The sequence below is a fragment of the Kogia breviceps genome, chromosome 3 (genome assembly GCF_026419965.1).
Source record: "Kogia breviceps isolate mKogBre1 chromosome 3, mKogBre1 haplotype 1, whole genome shotgun sequence".
NCBI classification, from domain to species: domain Eukaryota; kingdom Metazoa; phylum Chordata; class Mammalia; order Artiodactyla; family Physeteridae; genus Kogia; species Kogia breviceps.
In genome coordinates, this window is record NC_081312.1 from 91769378 (window position 1) to 91790665 (window position 21288).

Here is a 21288-nt window from a genome sequence, read left to right on the forward strand (position 1 = left end):
TAAACCTTTGTTTGAGATTTTCCAACATTACATTTTAAAGAAAACTCCCAACCACCCACACGAGGTGGTGAGAAAAGGCCCAGCTTATGCTTTACAGGGGAGGAGGCTCTCTCAGTGAAAGGGTGGCAGTACTCGCTCTTACGAGTAACATAATGCTGAGGACTAATTGCTGGCTTGGAAGCTCTTTTTCTCTTTGCAGATGAGGACCAAACATGCACTATAAAGAAAAGCTGGGACTTACCCATGCAATTATTCCCCCCATTCACTTGCATGTAGTCTGGAGGGCAAATACAGGTGTAGTTGCCCACGGTGTTATAACATGTCCCTGGACCACAGATTCCGGGAGTTTCACATTCATTCACATCTATAATCCAAAGAGAAAGTGGTATGTGAATACGGAAATTTCACTCTTTGGAATGGTCTGGTACTCAGGGTCAATATAAATGTTGATGGTCTTGGAGAAAATCCACAGGGCACTTCGCAACCTGGATAAGGAAAATGGATGTTTCATTCATCAGTGTCCTTAGTCTGTGCTAATGTCTGCATTTGCAGAAGAGGAGTTTTAGAGAAGGAAATTTTACCTTCTGATATGAGTTCTTAATAAACGAGTCCAAAACATCCTCAAACACGTGTAGTGACGGTAATGTGGAGAAATTATAATTCTCAAGTATCTTTCAGGAAGATAGCTAGGTACTTCATATGTTCACAAAATCTCAGGAAGGATATGATACAGCCTGAAGCCATCAAAAACTGGCTTCATGACTCTGCGCTGGTCAGACAGCACAGAAGTAGGTATATCACGCCTCCTTCTCCATTTTCAAACACAGGGGTTGATTCTAAGTTTTGTTAACTCCATGGGTCTTAAGCTGTGTGATGTGTATTGTGATGCTTGACTAATACTCAACAAGGTTGACACTGCCGAGGTCACCTAATAAGCCTTTGGGAGAACTAGAGGAATATTTCCCCTCCAGGACACAGGGAGGTCTCTTCCCAAATCCGTTGTGTGACTCCTGTATATAGATGAAAACCATTTCCCCATGCTGGTCAATGGACCACGTGCTCTGAAAGCTAACAGTGGCCGATAGTTTCCATCTTCCCAGTAACACAGGATGAAGAGGAGTCATCACTTGCATCATAAAACCAAAGGGGCTGCCTCCCAAGAGAAGCTCATTTAAATGCTTAGTACAAATGATAAGCGGTAAAGGACAAGAGGAAAAGCCCAGAACTATCCAGAATATAGAAGCCACTGAAATGAGACCTGTGCTACTCCAATAAAAATGGCTTTTCTGAAGAGCATGGAAAACTCTGCAGGCATAAAAAGGACTATGGCTCAAGATAACAAAACACCATTTCTCTCAAAAAAAAAAAAAAAAAAAAGAGGGAGATTTAGGATGTATTGGATATGATATTCTGTCACTAACATGAGCGCAAGCTGCCACATGTGTGGCGTTGTTTCCTGGCCATGTTCGCACTTAGACTATTGTGCTGTATTGCTAGAGTCTCAGTTTCCCTGGTGACTAACTGTATGCTGGTTTTTGAGGTCAGTTCTTAATATCTCAAAGAACCTGTCATCCTAAAAGGGCCATTTACCATCACACACTCGGGTGTCTTCATTCAGGTAGTAGCCCGTTGGACAGCGGCACTGGAAACTGCCAAAGGTGTTGATACATTTTCCGCCTTGGCACAGCCCTGGGAGCTCCTGGCACTCATCGATATCTATCAGAATGACAATGACAGCATTGTAAATAAACCCGAGGAAGTTCCAAAGGTGCGCACTTTAAGATAAGTGAAACAGAATTACCTTCCAATATAACTGTGATAGGGTTGGGTCGAAAACCTTCTCCTCCAGGACAAAGAATTTTGTACTCAGCTATGGAAACAAACAAACAAAAAAATCAGACTGAGTTCTTCTGAATCTAAAATTTCTAGAGATAGCATCCTCAAGGAAAAACTGACATATCCATCTGAAAATATTCATTTTCAGGAATCTTTGGCAGTTACCCCACTCACCTGAAGCAGGTTAACATCTTTGTATCTACTTGTCCTTTCAAATGGCTTTTTCTATATGTGCCAAATGTAAGGCTACTGTCCTCAGTCTCTGAACCTTCCGCCTACTCTCTGGTCTTACGTTCTTATGAACTATTTTATTCTCTATCTCCATCATTATTTCTCTTTAATGATTTTTCTTTCCCTTTTTATTTTGTAACCATCTCCTCCATTTTTACGTTTTGTTCAGTCTTATTTCCTGGGAATCACAACTTCCCTTAATATTGTTAATCAGCTTGTCTCCAAAACCCTTTCCAAACAAAGCCTTAGGAAAAGCTGTTCTTTCTTGGTTCCCATCCCACTTCTCTCCTTAATGACTAGAGAGTTTTCTTGCCCCTCTGTTTCTACTGATGGCAACACTAATTCCCCTGGTTTCCAAAACCAACTTTTTCGAGTGTCCTTTGATTCCCTCCATTAATTCTGTCATCCAAGTATTTCACTCGAAAACATTTCTTTCAGTGCCATGCACCAGCAGTGTGATCCATACAGGAACACATAGATAAGAATGACCCGAATCTGCTGTATCATCCCGACAAGCATCTGTAAGAATCAGTTTTTCATAATGATCATGGTCTTTCCAAATCTGATAATCCTCCTCCTCGATTTCTGAAATTATATGTATATATGCATAAATGCATATATGTATGTATTCCAGTTCTAGCTCTGATCCAGTTTGAAGTGGGGTGGACCTCTATTGCTTGGCTAATCATTGTTACTCAATAGAACTGACTGTCCCTGCACCCCACCTAACCATCTTGCTTTGATTCTTTCAACATCAGTGAAATTAACTATCCTCCTCTTTTATTTTTCTCTCCCCTTTCTGCAATCATCCACTCTTTTTAAGTCCCCTCTTTCATGTCACACCCTTCCTTCAAGCCCCGATTAAAAAATGCACCAAGTTATCACCACACACTGCCAACCACAACTGACTTCCCTTTCTGAATAAAGGAGAGAAGGAGGTGCCTGCCAAGCATCCGTCCCTGTGCTGAGTGCTTTACATGAGTGATTTCATTTAATCCTATGAGGCATATTATGAATGAGGAAACAGGCTTGCTGACTCCAAAGTTACATGGGTGGCAAGTGACACAGTCCTAACTGGAACCAGGTGTGCTCTTTCTCGCACTCATGGCACTGAGTCTGCTCTTCTTTCCTGCCTTATTGAAGTCTACATTGAATTACAGCTCTTATGTTTAGGTCATATTTTGCTAGAGTGTACACTCCTGGAAGGCAGGAACTACCCATTAGACTAGAATTAGCCATCCAATTATCCAAAAATTATCACCTCTGCACACACAAAGTACATCCTCTAGGTACTCAACAAATAATTTTAGAAAAAGTAAATAAGTGACCCTTCAGCAAGAAAAGAATCAATACCTATCCCAATATACCCTGTAAGCAGCAGCCACTGACCTTTGCCCCAGAAGCTACATCTGACTCTAAATCGTAATACAGCATCCACTTAGGAAAAAGGAAAGCCTTTTATGTTTTTAGAAGACATTATTTATGTCCTTAAAATCACACTCTAAAGCTTTCTTTCAAGTCATACCATAAGAATGGGATGATTTTCCATTTCATATTTGCTTAGTTAATTGCTTCTTTTTCACCCAGCGAAACCCCTATCTGTCCTAGAGCTTCTAAGACTAGCCAGTAGATGATAAGAGGAGAGATCAATGTGTCCTAATATGATATAAGTAACCTAGCCTGGAAAATCTTCTTTAAAATACTGCTATCTTCTTTTCACTCAGACAGAAATGAGATGTTGCCTGCCCTACTTGACCTTTTAGTGCAAGCCAACTGGGGACATGTTCTGACTTCCAAATTGGGAGTGGGATTCTTCAACAGGGCTGGAAGGACTGATCTCTCCTCCCTGATTAAAGAGTAGAGACCAGTGGCAGCTCCCTCCCTCCGTGGCTTCTATTCTCTGGAGCTAGAAAGGAGAACTGGACTGAGCTGGAATAATAATAATAAATAGGAGGATGTCCACTTACATGTGTTCACAGCAGGGCACAGCTCACAAGGAGTACCCCAGGCTTTACCCAGAGAACAGCAGCAGGAAGCCTTGGAAACACCAACTCCAATTTCATTGCTACAGGCTGTATCTCCATTGTCTCCTCGAGGTCGAACATCCAAATAGCAATTTCCAGAGCGGGTATCTATTTACCATATACAAACAAAAAAGCGTCAGGCAAATTCTTTCTACGTAAGGGTTGAGAAAATTCAAACCCACTTCCCAAACTGTTTAATAACCATAATTTACTAAGAAACTAAAAAGTGCCCCAACACATATACTGGGAATTTACCTAGAGAGAAGGACCTGAAAGTATAAACCATATTTAGGAAATGTTTAAATTTTTGTACGATTACTTTTTCAAAATTTGAGAATGCAACAACGTTCAATGTTGCTTTAAAAATAACAAACAGGGCTTCCCTGGTGGCGCAGTGGTTGAGAATCCGCCTGCAGATGCAGGAGACACGAGTTCGTGCCCTGGTCCGGGAAGATCCCACATGCCGTGGAGTAACTAAGCCCGTGAGCCATGGCCGCTAGGCCTGCGCGTCCGGAGCCTGTGCTCCGCAATGGGAGAGGCCACAACAGTGAGAGGCCTGCATACCGCAAAAAAAAAAAAAAAAAAAAAAAAAAAAAAAAAAAATAACAAACAGTATGTTTCTCTGAAAAGTTTTTAAGATCTTACCAACACAGCCAACTCGAGTTGGATTCAGCTCAAAATCGGGTGGACAGTCACAGGTATAGCTGCCTGGGGTGTTGACACAGTTCCCACTGATACATGTGGTTGGATCCAGACATTCATTAACGTCTAAAACCAAACGGCAAGGGGCAGAGTTATCACCCGAGCCAACGCGGGGAAGGCATCACCATAAAACAGTAGCACCAAATCTAGGGCTCCCAAATAGAATTTTTAAGAGTTTCCAGTTGTAATTACCCCTAGAAATATAGTCTTCCACTTCTGAAATAAAACCCCTCAGGAAGGAAATATGTCATAGTCTTTGGTCTTTTCCCCCTGGAACACATTTAGCATTCAAATTTGTCATCAGGAGAAAATATAACTTTGGAACTAGGAAAAATATTTCAGTGAAGGTAACTGAAAGCAAAACACTACTGTGACCTCGGTCAACCAAAACTTCAGACACAGGTTTTAAGAAAATATATTTAATATGTGCAGCTTGTTATTTTATCAAATGAGAGCAAGATGTCCCAGGGAACCGTCAGGAGCAGGCAACTTCTGCTGCCTCCCCCGCTGGGCGTGCTTGCCTCAGTGCAGCTGAGTGCAAAGCACAAACACACACACAAGGCTTAGCGTGTTTCTTCAGGCCTGCTAAGAGTCTCTCTCCCATCACCGATGCTGGGTTGAATATTTCCCTTTCAGTTTCTGTTCCAAAAACATGTACAGAATTCCAGATATTTAAGACATGGGGTTTGGCAAATTCCACCCTTGTGCAATCCTTTTGTCTATTTTGAATACTTGTAAAATATTCAAGAACAGACACGCTCATTCAGAGAGAAGAGACTGGGAAATGAGGATGATACTTTCTGCTCCGGCCCTCCTGCTCGGACCTGGCAACCCTCTTGGAGGTTCCACTGTGGAAAATTCTTTTGCTCAAATCGCATGTGACCTTAGAGGGACAGGAGAGACCAACAGGAATCAGGGTAGGTAGGATGATGCTGGTGGTGATTTGGAGAACTGAGGAGAGGGCATGGCGGTGGAGAGGTGACTTCCTGCTGTGTGCTAGAGGCCGGCTTGGCATCATAATAGTTTTTTGAAAAACCAAGAGAAGTAGGTGTGCTTGGGCAAGAATACCTTAGTCCTGAGCCATTTCAGGGAGGTGGTCATAACTGGAGAGCCACTGAGTCACGGCTTGTCTAGGCAGCTGGAAAAATTAGGGTTTTCTTGAACTCCTGAGCCCGTACAGAATGGAACTTATTTCCTTAGTATCGTTGAATCAAAGGGGACGCTAGGGTGGAGAACTGAAAATGGCTCTCAGAGTCTTAACTCAGTGCCGAGATCAACCAGTGAGGGTCTACAGAGTGCCCGCTTTGGCTTTTCTAATTTTTTTTTTTTTAATGTTCCTGAAGAGTTCTTTGCTCTATGAGAAAATGATCGACACACTAGAAATGGGTGGCTGACTTCTAGGTACCGTGTTCTCTGGTGACCACCAACTGGCCAGGGCTCGGAAGGAGTGGGTATCTCAGCAGAGAAGTTCAAGACAAAACCCATGATCCCAGGGCACAGCCTGCAAAAGGAAACTCTCCAAAAATGTGCCCAAGGAGAAAAGGAACGGCAAGCCCGGAACATGCCTCTGTAACCATGAGCTTGATGCTAGGCTACTAACTCTGCACCTTCAACTCTCTTCAACTTTTTCCTCTGCATGCTCGTATCTAATCAGTTCCAGGTCTGAAGAAATTTATTCTGTGATTCCTAATGCTTCTTCATCCCTGCTTTTCTTTTGTGACTCTGCGAATATCCCTGTGTGACCCTGCAAGGCCCCAACAGCTGGGTCCCCTGGGACGCCTGGGAGCAGATTTCCATGCAAATGGATGCCTTACCTGTGCAGTTTCCCCCGCTTCTGTCCAGTTCATAGCCGATCTCACACTCACAGCGGAACAGGCCAGGGAGGTTGTGGCAGGTTCCAAAAACACAGATGTTTGGAAGAGAGCACTCGTCAATATCTTGGGAAAGGAGGAAAAGGGGGAGACATTAAATGATTTGTTTGCTAAAGAAACTGCCTAATGTAATTAGGCAAACGATGTTATTATTAAGAAAATGAAGATTATCTGACCTCGACCTAGGTCCTTCTCCTATAGACTTTCAGATGATCTGTCATCTGTAAGGAAGTCTCCTAGGTGAGAATTTCCCTTTTCTCAGCCCCTATTACATGCCAAGCAGTGGGCTAAGCATTTTATGTAAATATATCTCACTGTGGTGTTTTACGTAGCTCCCCATCGCTTTTGTGAAGTAAGAGCCAAACAAGTCAACTTAGACTAAATTCTTTGGTTGTTCTTATCTATACATTCACTGTTTTTGTTGTGAGTTAAAATATTAAGAACCACAAAGGCTTTGTGGTAACTTTTATCATCAGTTTTTATAGTCCTCTGTGTTCCTAGTACCATGGTGTGTGTTTGCAATTGTGGATGGACATCTAAAAACTGCGGAAGCTTTTTCCAGGCCTCTGTCCCTGTCTCACGTTAACATGCTGCTTGTGTAATTGGCTCGCCGGCACATCTGCAGCCTTGAGACTGGCTTTTAATAGCCATGAACACTCTGCCTGTTATGATTTATATTAAGAACAAACAAACAAACAAAACACTCCCTTATAGCATTAAGGGAAGCAAAACTTTCACCGTGCCTATTTCTGCTCCCAGAGGTGGCACAGTACCTGTTTTCCTTGGATGTTCACAGTAACAGAAGTAAACAAGGCATTAGGCACATGATCAAGAGCATAATTAGTTTCTTGCCTCAGAGGAATTTTATATCAAACTCTGCCTATTTCATATAAACTGTATAAAGAACATCCAATGGTTCCATAACAAAGAAAAGTATTTACATAGAATTATATGAGGGAATTAGTATACATGTCACAGCTGAAGGCTGACTTTGAGTTAATGTCCTAGTAACAAGCAACAACGATTAGTTAAGACATTAATCAGGGTCTTGTTTAAACCTCTACTGTCAATCGTTACCATGTGTTTATTTCTACTGAAATTTTTTCAGTTCACTGTGGTCACTAATTCTTCTCAATGAGGGATAATGTGCTTAAATTTGACAAGTGTGGGCAAAGAGAAGAATCTTGTGTTTCTTAGTGGGATCCATCCTCAGCCAACAGGCTCTCAGGACTCTTCCTGTCTGACCAACACTTCTCAGGAAGATGGAGCCTTACGCTGAGAGACATCTTGACATATGGTATCATCCCTAGGGGTTCCTTACTAAGTGGATTTGTGAAAGACTATTCCACGTTCATATGTATTAGATATTTGGAGACCATGTGAGACATAGCCAGGACATTGTTCTACCTACGGACAAGACTATCCACTCTGCTGTTATTTTAAAGCCTTTATTTCTAGAAACAAAACCATAGCAGAGATTAAAAACTGTGTTTCCATATTTGAAAAGAATCCTTCACTATCAGGGCACCAGCACTTTGAGCTCTTTCCACCAGCAATAGGGATGAATATATTGCATTGAGTTGGTTATCCCCATTCTCCTATGACTAATGGGTGTACTCTTGCAAATCATCTGGCCAAGGCTGGATGTGCAGCTTATGGCCAAATAGCTGAGATTTTCTCTGCACAAAGAGAAATTGTCCAGCTGGAGACCCAATCTCTCCACAGACTGAACTGACCAGGTTAGATGGGAAGCCAAAACACAACTTGGTGTAAAAAACAAACAAATGAAAGGCATCAGAAATGTTTAAATAACCTGATCTCATCAGCCCCTGCAAGGCCCCTGGCAGCTTGCCCATCACTTACCTTCACAGGCTTTCCCGTCAGCACTGGGCACAAAGCCCATGTCACATTCACAGCGATATCCTCCTGGGGCGTTTAGGCACTGGCCATTGCCACACAGATTCAGATTCTCAGAGCACTCATCAAGATCTACAGCCAGAAAGAAACACAGGTTACTCTTCCTTAGTTAGGAGTTTTCTGATTCCTCAGGTCCAACAACTTTTATAATTGTCAGCTTCCTGAGTGTAGCAGTATTTCATCTTAATTTCTGCTTGACACATTAAACTCAATTTTCTCTTTTGAATACTAATATTGAATATATAGTAAACATGGGGTTCAGATACAGAATCCTGAATGCTAAATTATCTCTAATGGGTAATAAGTCAAACAGATCATTCACACTAAGACTTTTGCAAGCAGGATCATCAACATGAGGACACATCCATGACAGGAAATAACACGTCATGGTTGTGCCTGATTCTCAAGCTTCAGGCTCAGCTCAGATGGGCAGCAAAAGACCTAGAATAGCAACTACAGAGGAGACCAAAAATTCCTGCTTAATCTCTTCTGAGTTTTGCTACTAATCACAGGTGTTAAATATCAAACACATGAACCATACATGCCTGGTACATGAAACTTGGAATATTTTCTAAAAAGCAATGGGGGGGCTTCCCTGGTGGTGCAGTGGTTGAGAGTCCGCCTGCTTATGCAGGGGACACGGGTTCGTGCCCCGGTCCGGGAAGAACCCACATGCCCCGGAGCGGCTGGGCCCGTGAGCCATGGCCGCTGAGCCTGCGCGTCCGGAGCCTGTGCTCCGCAACAGGAGAGGCCACAACAGTGAGAGGCCCGTTTACCACAAAAAAAAAAAAAAAAAAGCAATGCGAAGTTTATGATGACAAAACTTCACTGGGTTAAGCAAAAACAATTTCAAGTATGATAAAACTTTTAGTGAGCTAAAACAAAATCCAGGTAAATCACTTACTGGCCCTCAGCCCCTTTTATGTTTAAATGACTTCTTGTGATCAGAGTTCTCAGGATAAACTGATGCTTCAGGTCCTATGAGCTTCTATGCTACCTAACAGCCAATGAAAAATGTACCTCAACATCTTATTTATTTATTTATTTATTTATTTATTTTTTTGCGGTATGCGGGCCTCTCACTGTTGTGGCCTCTCCCGTTGCGGAGCACAGGCTCCGGACGCGCAGGCCTAGCGGCCATGGCTCATGGGCCTAGCCGCTCCGCGGCATGTGGGATCTTCCCGGACCAGGGCACGAACCCGTGTCTCCTGCATCGGCAGGCGGACTCTCAACCACTGCGCCACCAGGGAAGCCCATCAACATCTTATTTAATACCAATGCCCTGACTTAAAAAGTGCTGTCTGTATATACATGGTCATGATAAGTGTATATATCATTTCTTTACAATCATTTTTCTAATCATACATATTTAAATGTATGTAATAGTTCACATTAATTCTGTGACTATCCATTAGCACTGAGAAGAAAATGTCATTAATATATTGTAAAATTGGAAGTGAATGAATTCCTTTCAAAGCAGTTATGAAATTCTTACTTATACTAATGTGGAATGATAACAACGATGGCAAGTGGAAGAAAAATATATGCTGTTGATCGGATCCAGAATGTCTAATTTCTTTTCCTCACATAGGTTCCTACAGCAAGTTCACATTGGTTTAAATATGGAAAACAAGTCAGCAGTGAGAAACAGGCACAAAAGTATAAAGTCTAAGGGTTATGAAAGGAAGTGTGATTTATTTTAAACTCATGACATCATTACATACAGTGACACATAATATCAACTATATAACTATATATACATCTTTGTAAATATATATTTAGTTTCTGAGGTGTCCCTAATTGAGTCGGCTACAAATTTCCATTCCACAGGAATGTCGTTTCAAATAACCAATATTTTCGGTTTCAAGTTGTCTATAACTGACCCAGCCTTCAGAAAAGAATTGATGGTTTGAAAGACGTCGAGTACCTTGCTTTTCTGACTGCCGTTTACACAGCTGTTTCCAACACGAGCCTACCTGTACAAGTGAAGCCATCGCCTGTGTATCCTTCCTTGCAGAGGCAGCGGTAAGAGCCCATGGTATTCTTGCAGTCTGCATGTTGGCTGCACATGTGGGTTCCATTGGAGCATTCGTCCAGATCTTAAGGAAAGAGGTCACACATCATTATGAACAGAAAATGTGACATTTAAAATCAGTAAAACACAAATTAAATTTTTCTTTACAGAACTGATATTTTCATATTTATAATCCATGCAGTTCATGAGAAGCAGTTTCTGTTATTTTCCAACCCACCAGTGCACTTAATGCCATCTCCAATCCACCCGGGGCTGCAGCTACATTTGAAGCTTCCTGCCGTGTTGGTACATACAGCATGTCTGTCGCAGTTGTGTGCTCCAATTTCACATTCATTGATGTCTGGAAAAATAACCAGTGGTTTAAAAAAAGTTTAGCAAAGATGCCTTTTGGGTCTTTTAAATAACTTAGCAATATTCAAAAGTCGACTTGCTTTCACATTTCTCACAGGATGACATAGATTGGTTTAGCATCCACATGTATGCTACATAAATTGAACAGATTTAAATTTCAATTTATAAAGAATAACATACTGCTACTTGCTGTTGTTAACTCTAATTATTTTCCATTATTTTAATGTAAGTGTCCAGCAACTGCAAAACAAAATGAAGCTCCTTCCAGTTGAAGATCTTAAAAAGTGAGTTGCCTAACATTCTCTCCTATTAATGCTCATGGTCATTTGTTTCTATTCCCAATATTTTTATTAAATCAACTATAGAGAAATGATGCACATTGCTTTCATATCTCATATAGACAAAGGAGTACAATGTTGTTGGCATGTTAGAAAACTTTTTCAATCATATTCTATACACTAAATATATTTTATTCTTAAATGTAAAACACCATATTTTTAAATCACGCTTTATTTCTATAAAAGTTTTACTTTAGGTATTGCTAATTCAAGCATTTGCAGAGAATATTCCTTAAGGCAGTGTGTGAACTATCTTTTCTCTAGCTAGCACTTTGGGACCCAAGCCTTCTTGCATATTTCCTGTAAAACTCAAGTCAATTCAAGAGAGATTTTTCAGTAAAGGGAGAACCAGATTAGGGCCACATTGCTAAAAGACTTCAAATTCTCAAAAATTCTCCATTCTTCAAAATTCCATTTCCAAATTTAGCCAAGATAGATTCTATAATATAAAAGCATTATAGAAGAGAATATATGTAGAGAACAAATGTATGGATACCAAGGGGGAAGAGGGCGGGGTTGGAGGAATTGGGAGATTGGGATTGACACATATACACTACTGATACTATGTATAAAATAGGTACCTGAGGGGAACATACTGTATAGCACAGGCAACTCTACTTAATGCACTGTGGTGTCCTAAATGGGAGGGAAATCCAAAAGGGAGGGGATATGTATGGCTGATTCATTTTGCTGTGCAATAGAAGCTAACACAACACTGTGAAACAACTATACTCCAATAAAATTTAATTTAAAAAAGAGACTATAAATTATAAAGTAAAATGTGTTTTGTTTCCTGTGATATTGTGATTTATAACAAGAAGTGTATATTTGGTCTTTGTCCTGTTTCTGGCACAGAACTCCTAAAACCCTTGGAATTTCCTAAGTGCTAAGAGAGAAAAAGGTGTCTTTTGTTATGTTAATGAGGTGAGTTTGGCAAGCTCTTAAGGATGGGGGCTGGTTGCCAAGAGAACCAAAGGCCTGATTAGAGAGGCGGAATTTTCAGTCCCACCCCCTACCTCTAGGGAGAGCAGAGGGGCTGTAGGTTGAATCAGTCACCAAAGGTCAATGATTTAATCAATCGTGCCTCTGTCATAAAGCCTCTAGAAAAACCCCCAAAGATAGGGTTTGGACAGCTTCCAGGTTGGTGAACAGTGAGGATCTGGGGAGAATGGCTTGTTCAGAGATGGCAATGGCAGCTCTGTGCCATCTCCCCATACCTTGCCCTATGTATCTCTTCCATCTGGCTGTTTTGAGTTATACTCTTTTATAGTAAACTGATACATCTAACAAGTAAACTGGTTTCTTGAGTTCTGTGAGCCACTCTAGCAAATTAATCAAATTCAAGGAGGTGGTGGGAACCTTTGATTTCGAGCCAACTGGTCAGAAGCACTCATAACAGACAACCTAGACTTGCGACTGGCATCTTGAAGTGCGGACAATTTTGTGGGACTGAGTCCTTAACCTGTGGAATCTGACATATCTCCAGGTAGGTGGTTGTCAGAATTGAGTTGAACTGTAAGACAGGGAGTTGGTGATCATTATTGGAGTCGGTACCAGAATCTTATTTCCCGAAATTGATCTGTTTCATAATGAAAGACAGGCATTTAACCTCATAACCAACTTTTTCATTAACTAAGAACAAGAACTAAGTATGGATACAATGATTCTGTATGGAAACCAATGTCTAACATAAAACTTAGGTTAAGAAGGTAAATCTTGGCATATGAAATGCTGCAAGAATTTTCAGTGATCACTTGAATAGTGACATGAAAGATAAACTGGGCAAGCAACTTATGTTTACCCTTTTGTTTACTTAAGAAGCCCAATTAAATGATTTGAAAGTGTTTGGAAACATGCTGTTTGCCAAATGTTCCATCTGAAGTTCTGAAATGGTCCTGAGATCTTTGGCTTTGTTATAACTTCTAGAGCAAACACAAAATAAAATAATGTTATTTTTCCTACAAGAATATTTTGCAATATCACTAATAAGTATAAAATGAAAACACACCTAGAAGAACGTTCTTACAGTTACAACGTATTGTGTAGGTGAATTTTAATGTAACCTTGGCAGCCACATGAACCTACTGAGTTATTAAGGCAGGTCAAGGGAAGCACATACCAGGCAGCTTTAAACTTGTGACTGGGAGCTTTAATCAACTGACTAATTGAGCACGGCACATTCCAAGGAAATGAGGAGGAAGGCCAGCCCAGGGATAATAGTGGTAAATAGGCAGGGAATTCAAGAAAGGAAGCCTGACCTAAGGGCTCCCAGGCAGGGCCACAGACACTTCTTTCTTCCTCAGATAATCACTCCCCTCAGAGTTAATGATGCAAAGCACCACTCTTGCAGCGTGCTGCCATAACATCCCTCCTTTATCCGTCCTGATCTCTGAGTTAGGTAGAAACAATGACTTTCGATTGCCTAAGTGTTGAAACCTCCAGATGTTAAAGAATCAAGGAATTTTCTAAGTGCAAAGACCTTAGAATTTGACTTTCCTAATTTTCAGTTTCTCAGAGAAGCAGAGGTCCCCAAAGGCATAGGAACTTGTCAGGGCCCCAAGGTCAGTGAGAGGCAGAGCCAGCAGCACCTGGAACCCAGTTTCCCTTCCCCTGTTTGTTTGGTGCTCTTTGTCTTGAGCCACAGCTGCAGAATCAAGCTGATTTCTTTAGTCACATCAGGACTTTATTCTAAGTCCTGATTAAAGGTCTGCTTTCAAAATCTTGGCGGTATTAACAGACTTATAGAAATATTCACTAATCTTTTCTACTAAGTACAATTTTCAGAGATGATCATAGCCTGTCAATCTAGTAATCCTGTTATCTTTTTCTTTTCAATTTTCTAATGTCCAAAGATACTCTTATTTTCATGTGGGTTTTTTACCTTCCATATTTAATCTTGCAATTAAGAAAATAACTATTGTTTTTTAAAAGGAGAGTCTCCCTCTTTCTTGTTATCATGAATAATATATGAACATAAATTTCTAATTCAAGAAAACATTTGCAGTTTTACCACAATGTTTTCAGGGTGAAAATAAATTATATTTGCAAGAGGCTGTGTATTGTGGGCTTTGGAATTAGGAGGGAAGAGTAACTCAGGTGCCCGTATTCAATTTTCCATTTTGTGAATCTTTGTATAAGTCATTATCTCAACGGCTTACGCTACGGGTATGTCACAAGTGAATTAGAAAGACTTGGTCATAACGCCTAAAGGCATCTCTGAATAAAAGGTTTCTTCATGGGTGTGTGTGCGTGTACACACCAACTATTATTCATTAATTGTTTCCAAGGCAGGCTTGGGCCTAAGACTGTACTTCGTTATAAAAGCAAACAGAAGGGGAAACTGAGCCATAAGGGAAACAACCAAACAAAAACACCATATTCAAACACTCCACTCTTCAATAATGTGAGGGAAACATAGCACACGCTTGCCAAGAACATCTCTTTCTGTACAAATGTTCTCTTTCCCCCACAAGTTTGCTCCAGACAGAAAATTCCTTTTTAAGATTAAGCACATGCCAAGAAAAGCAAAGAAATTCAAATTTAGGGCTGACACTGCAACCTCCTTCACCCCACCAAAGCTCCCTCACAGAGACTCAAAGGTCCTACTTGCATGGCTCTCGTGAAGGGCAAGGGTGTGGTCTGAGCAGCCCCCATGCACAGGTTCTGGGTGTGTTCCACTTGAATCTGACATTCCAGAAAGAGGTTGTGCTCTGAGCTGCTCTGGCTTCCTCGGACAGTCATGGCGGGAGAGGCTGTGCCACCCACACAAACGCCTGCCTTCCTGCCATCTGGGCATCAGTCACGAGAACCCTAGTCCAGCAGGGCTGGCACACTGTGGAATCTCCTTGGTGAGGCGTTGGGGAAGAGGGCGTTAGGGTGAATGGAGAGGCCAAACGTGAAGGCTACTTGGATTTTTCAGTTTGGACCCAAATTTGAGCCACGACTATTTAACTGAACACCCACAGAGTTTTCACAGGCTGACAGCCAGTGGAGGACAATTAGCAGTGATAAGGAGCTGGAAGGAAATGAGGCAAATTTTCACTGAGTGCTGGTGGTTTTGAAGTACGTGATTCTCTTTCATGGACTATACCAACAGCAACATGTCTCGTATGAAAAGCTGAACGACTGAGAAATGGAGCTGCCCAGCAATCCTGCTATTTTAATTGAAAACAATCCTGATTTTAATTGTATGCCTTACTCACTGACTGAGTGAGCGAGCATGTGGTGGTAGGTACATTCTTACAGATTAGCATGAGAAAGCCAGGACGCACCAAGGATGGCACCTAGCAGCACCCTAGTTTTTCTTCTTTCAATTTGTTGTCTGATTACAATTATGTAGAATGGGCATCACAAGCCTTGTATGTGTGGGCCACAGAAAAACTGTAATCCAGCCCCCTTAAGCCAAGGATAGAGGAGATGTGTTCTAGGTTACAGGAAAATGTCCATTCTCCCTTCATTAAATTGAACGTTCCCCTCAGCCATATCCACGATATGAACAAAGCTTAAGGAGAAAAAAGAAACACTTAACATCTGTGTGGGCTGGGAATGTAAGTCAGTGTGTGGATTCTGAACACTGCTAAAGTGACTGGGGGGAGGGGGAACATGTTTATTTGTTAAAATGGAAACAATCAGTAATGACAAGGGAGCTGAAATATTTAGACAAAGCTGTAATGGAACCCAGAGGACATTTTTTAAGTTCTTGTGAAACAAAGTTCCTCCCTATGAAATAGCATACATATTTTTATAATTCCTTGACAAGGTACTCATTAAAATATATGTGTACATATGATATGTATGTATACATATTATATATGTACAGAAATAGAAGTAGATATATTGCTCTTGTCTGTCATCAAAACATAGTTCCAGGTCTGTTCTTCACTGTTATTTGTTGTGAGGCTTCCTTATCCCATTAAGCAAGATACATATCTCTATTTACATTAGTTGCCTGGGACATTATAAACACTTGTCTTTAACATACTGTCACCAAGGTAACCTGATGGTATTCTAAGTTGTGAGTGACACAAATTTTAAACTAAAAGCAGGCTAAAAGAGCCCTAGTTACGTGGGATTCAAAAAACATTTTGGCTCAGAGTTTTTAAAACTTGTTTTTGAGTATACCAAACTTGCTGCCAATTCCTGTTTGTGTAAGTCATTTCCAATCAAATGTGATACCCTTGGTTGTTAATAGCAGGATTTACAGAGAACCTCTTTTTCTTCCTGCCCTAATACACCCTCTCCTTCCATATTTCACTGCAGGGCTGCTTACCCAAGGGGAACACTTGCATAACTATGGAGCACCCTGGTGATTTCTTCAAACTCATGAACCAGTAAAAGAACTAGGAATAAAATCCAGAGGTCTACTCCTTTACATGAGAATATCACATACCATGCTACTATGATATCAAAAGGACCATGAAATTCAATTCTTCTGCCTACAGTACTAGCTGAATTTTATGCAATTGAAAAATCATTTTAGGCTATAATTTAGAAGTGGGAAGGGGGGATGTTGGCCCTTGGGGAAAGATACAGAATATTTCTTGGACTTCAAATCCATGTTGCTGTTCATGTAATTTACTAAAAGACTGCTGTTCTTAATGTAAAACTGTTGTCATCTCATCTAATGTGGAGTACACAGCTCTCGTCACTATAGTCTTAGTATCTGTGCAAACTCAATTATGAAAAACAAGCCTTTTAATATACAGAGTAAGATTTTCCTTCTCTAAACTGATTTCAAGCATATCAGTAAATAGAAGTACAGAATTTTGCTAGACTAGAAGTTATGTTTTTAATTAAAATGGCTTCTAGACACTGTGTCTATGTGTCTCATTTTATAAGGACAACAATAGCTACGATTTACTGACCAGCTACTGTATGCCAAGCACTGTGCCAAGGGCACTACATGCATTATACCTCATGTACCTAAAATGGTATTAATGTTGCATGAAAATTTAAGCTTTCTTCATGATAAGAGGCCTAAAACAGTCAGCCTCTGCACATGCCTCTGTTAGTGGGAATTTGGAGCATGAAATTCTAGAGATCTTTTTCTTATAGGGAATGAAGACTGTCCCATTAGATTAACTTCTCCCTTCATAAGCATCACGGTTCTCTGGGTTGACTTGCAGTGAGTTCAACCTTGCCAAACAATGGTACTAGCCTCTGTTAGGTAAAATGCAATATAGAACTGTCCTCCTTTCCCCTGCATTACTACCAGACCAATACCCTAAGTCCTATATTTTTAATGAAAGCTAAAAATAAATCTTGAACCACAGATATGCTGATATAAGCATCATTTGTACCCCAGAGACCACATGAGGACTAGAGATTTTAAACTCTGTGCCATTTATCAGAATGGACCCCTAGACATGCTTCATATGAAGACTAATGTAGTGAGCATGAAAGCATTCTAGCTACATGCCTCTTTTTATAATTTGGCTACAATCTGTCATTTTTGAACTAATAGTAATTTATTGGTGATGTCTGTATATCTATATTTGAAACTTTGCATAACTGAACAGTTTAAAATGATAATGCATATATCGGGAACTTTCTTGAAGAACGCTGATATAATTAAGAAAAGGATCTGTACCTGTACCACACTGCCAATCTGCAAATATTTTAACGTTTGTTTTAAGTCACAATGGCTTGCCAAACTGGCTTTTGAAATTAAAGTCTATTATTTGTAAAGAAATGATGCAGCTACCGAATTCAAGCCCACCATGGTCTCCATTATGTTTTAAATTATGTTATATGCCATAATCTGTTTTATTACTATAGGTAACTACAGTAAAACTTTATTGTTCCATGTACTAAGCTCACTGCCTCAAGTATGAAAACATCAATTAAACACTCAGAAAGAACAACATTCACTCAGAGTGACTGCTTCCATTTGATGTTTAACAGAATAATCTCCTACAAATATTGTGAAAATACCTTCTTATGTGCTATTGGTATTAAACAAGCAAAATTAATGGTTTTAGTCTCACTTCATGAGATTTGCTAAGTCCCACGAATAAAGACTAATTAGGGCTAAAGCAACTTAATTGAACAAAAGCACATTAATTTAAGAAACTAGAAGACAGATGAGACTTGATGAAATATATGAATTGTAGGATGTGTTGGGTTTTTTTTTTCCACATCTTTATTGGAGTATAATTGCTTTACAATAGGATGTGTTTCTTTAAAAAGTAATTTCACTTATAAAACCTTAAATGAAAGGGATGGCAATGGAGGCTATTGGGAAAGGTCTGCTTTAATAAAGGGATATGTTTGGTAGTTAGCACGTTAACTACTTTGATATGAAAATGTTACTTTAATCTCATAAAATGTTGACATTTATAGTGTTATTTATGGTGGTAATTTATCTCATATGCCTTTTTTTCACAGGTAAAGGGAAAAAAACCTCACCTTAGATCCAATCTAAAGTGTGACAAATTTCAGAGAAGTGCAGGCTAAGCGGATGAAAAAATACTATACAAAATGCTTTAAAATGCAATTAAAATATTAATAGTTTTTAAACTTATGTTAATCTATAATTATGGTAGCAATCTCTTAACCACTTATGGTTTTATTGTTCAATTTGAAAAAACATACCTGTACAGCCAGTTTTTCCTTTCTTGCCTGAATATCCCATATCACAGTGGCAGATAAATGAGCCTTTAGTGTTTTCACAGGTTCCACTTAGGCAGATATTTGGATTCAGATCACATTCATTGACATCTGTAAAATACAGATATTATTAATACATATAACCATTTGTTTGATATCACTGAAAATTTTCCCCTGAGATAAAGCAACTATGACAAACAAATAGAAAAGATGAAATGTTTTCACTCAAAAAAAAAAGTATATTTACATAGCCCATTCACATTTGCTTCCTACATTGAAGGCTAACCCTGCAGACCTGCTTTTTATCTGGGCCACAAGCAGGAGGTCAAGTAATCAAATAAACTGACTGACTTGAGGTTGGGGATAGAGCCTGTTTATGTGACAGTCTGGAAAACTTTTTAAAACAGCATATTCCGTTGCAAGATGAAAATTTTAATTCAGACTGCATGATGCCAACATTTTAGTTCCATATCTTGAAAGAAAAGATAGATAAACTAGTAGTCTTAGTGCAGATAGTTACAAACTTCACTTCTTTCCCAAATTAAAAGTTATCTTTTTTTATGACATTCACTTTAATTTCTAGGACTGCACAAATATTCGGTAAGCGTTTTTGAAAGACACAAATGTGATGTGATTTTTAAAATTTCAATTCTAGACTCTTGCTTCTGGCCAAGATGGAGTAATAGGAACCCAATTTACCTTCTCACCTAAAATAACAACAACAAGAAGGGACAATATAGGCAACAAAAACAATGATCCCTGAGAGAAAAATCAAACCAGGTGGGTTCTACAAATGCCCCAGATTACTGTGTAGGGAGAGTTTTAAGGCAATGGCATAGGGAGAGGGATGACAGATGGAACCAGGAAATGTCCATGAGTTGAAGAGGTGAGGGGGAAGGCCAAGGTAGCTAGAGTTCATAGGGCTGAGTAAAGGACAGAAAAGAGATGTACAGAGAGAGAGAAGGAGAGAGAACTCCAGAGATCTGCAGAGGGTCCCAGTCAAGCACCCAGATGAGTAGTGGTCAGTATATTCATGTAAGGAAACTCTCGAATCTGGAGGAAGCACTATCCAAAAGAATTAGAGGGAACAATCATCAGAGTTCCCAGAAGGCGTAGAATTGTGCCTTCTCCTACCAACCAGACTGGAAAACCTTGTAATTCACAGGGAAGTGAGTAGAGTATCCAGAAGGATCTTGCCTCAGCAATAGAAAAAATTAGCTCTACCCTAACTGCTGCTTAAAAACTTCAAAGCAAGACTTTGAAAGAACCGATCTGTTTCCAAATAACTATGTTCCAAAATAAAGCTTAGGAATACAAAATTATTCAGAACCTAGTATGGCAAAATTTATAATGCCTGGCATCCAAGCAAAAATTACCAGGCATTCAATGATGGAGGAAAATATGGCCCATATGAAGAGGAAAGTCAATTTATTGAAATGATCCAGAATTGACACAGGTGATAGAATTAGTAGACAAGGACATTAAAACAGTTATTATAAGTGTATTCCTGTATTTAAAAAGCTAGAGAAATGATTGGACATATTAAGTAGAGACACAGAAGATATCAAAAAAAAAAAGACCCAAATCAAACTTTTAGAGGTGAAAACTGCAATTTCTGAGATTAAAAATATACTAAATGGGATTAAAGGCAGATTAGATATTACATTTAAAAGTCTGACAGATTTGAAGACAGCAATAGAAACTCTCCAAAACAATCCGTTCTAGAATTTATTGCATTCTTGTCAGAAATAAGTTTTGCTTGCCTTAAGCAAACAATTTAAAAGCCTAAACTCTAGTCACAGCAAAAGGAGGATTAAGTGGACAGAAATAATGCATAGACATAAAAGAAATGTCTTTTGGTCACTGGAGTTGACCAATGGTTAGTTGGTCAACCACTGGAGCTGACCATACAACATTATCTGACAAGAGCATCATATCACAGTCACAAGAAAGTTGCTTTTTGGAGTGCTAGCTTTGGATTATTATTAGTACTATGCTCCTAAATATTCTTACTTTTCCCTTAGGATCTATTCACTACCCAAACAAATCTTTATGTAATTTAACAGTGCTTGTGAATAACTAGCAAATTGGAAAATTCTGTCTTTTTTGCTTACCTACACAAGTCTTCATGTCTTCAGATGCCATGAATCCATCATAACACAAGCATCTGTACTCTCCAGGTATGTTTGTACACTGACCACCATCACAGATATTGGGGTTATCTTCACACTCATCAATGTCTGCAGAGAATAAAACCAACAATGGCATGTTGTTGATCGGGTTTCATTAATCATTGATGAAAAAGTTAAGTGACCCAAGTCAAGTAAACTCAGCCTGCTCGCATAAGACTGTTAGCTCTGAAATCCAAATGACAC

The 21288-nt window shown here is 39.7% G+C and overlaps 1 protein-coding gene across 2 annotated transcripts in view; it reads right to left on the bottom strand.

Annotated features, from left to right (window-relative positions):
* The window catches only part of FBN1 (fibrillin 1), a 256582-nt gene that overhangs the window by 65895 nt on the left and 169399 nt on the right, over positions 1–21288 (bottom strand). For both annotated transcript variants that reach the window (XM_059058585.2, XM_067029215.1), the window contains exons 31-41: positions 21028–21153; positions 18899–19024; positions 10834–10956; positions 10558–10680; positions 8528–8653; positions 6608–6730; positions 4737–4859; positions 4035–4199; positions 1802–1870; positions 1591–1716; positions 242–364 (exon numbers count right to left, since the gene is read on the bottom strand). In XM_059058585.2, the coding sequence (XP_058914568.2) occupies positions 242–364; positions 1591–1716; positions 1802–1870; positions 4035–4199; positions 4737–4859; positions 6608–6730; positions 8528–8653; positions 10558–10680; positions 10834–10956; positions 18899–19024; positions 21028–21153 (1353 nt within the window). The remainder of the gene's footprint in view (positions 1–241; positions 365–1590; positions 1717–1801; positions 1871–4034; positions 4200–4736; positions 4860–6607; positions 6731–8527; positions 8654–10557; positions 10681–10833; positions 10957–18898; positions 19025–21027; positions 21154–21288) is intronic.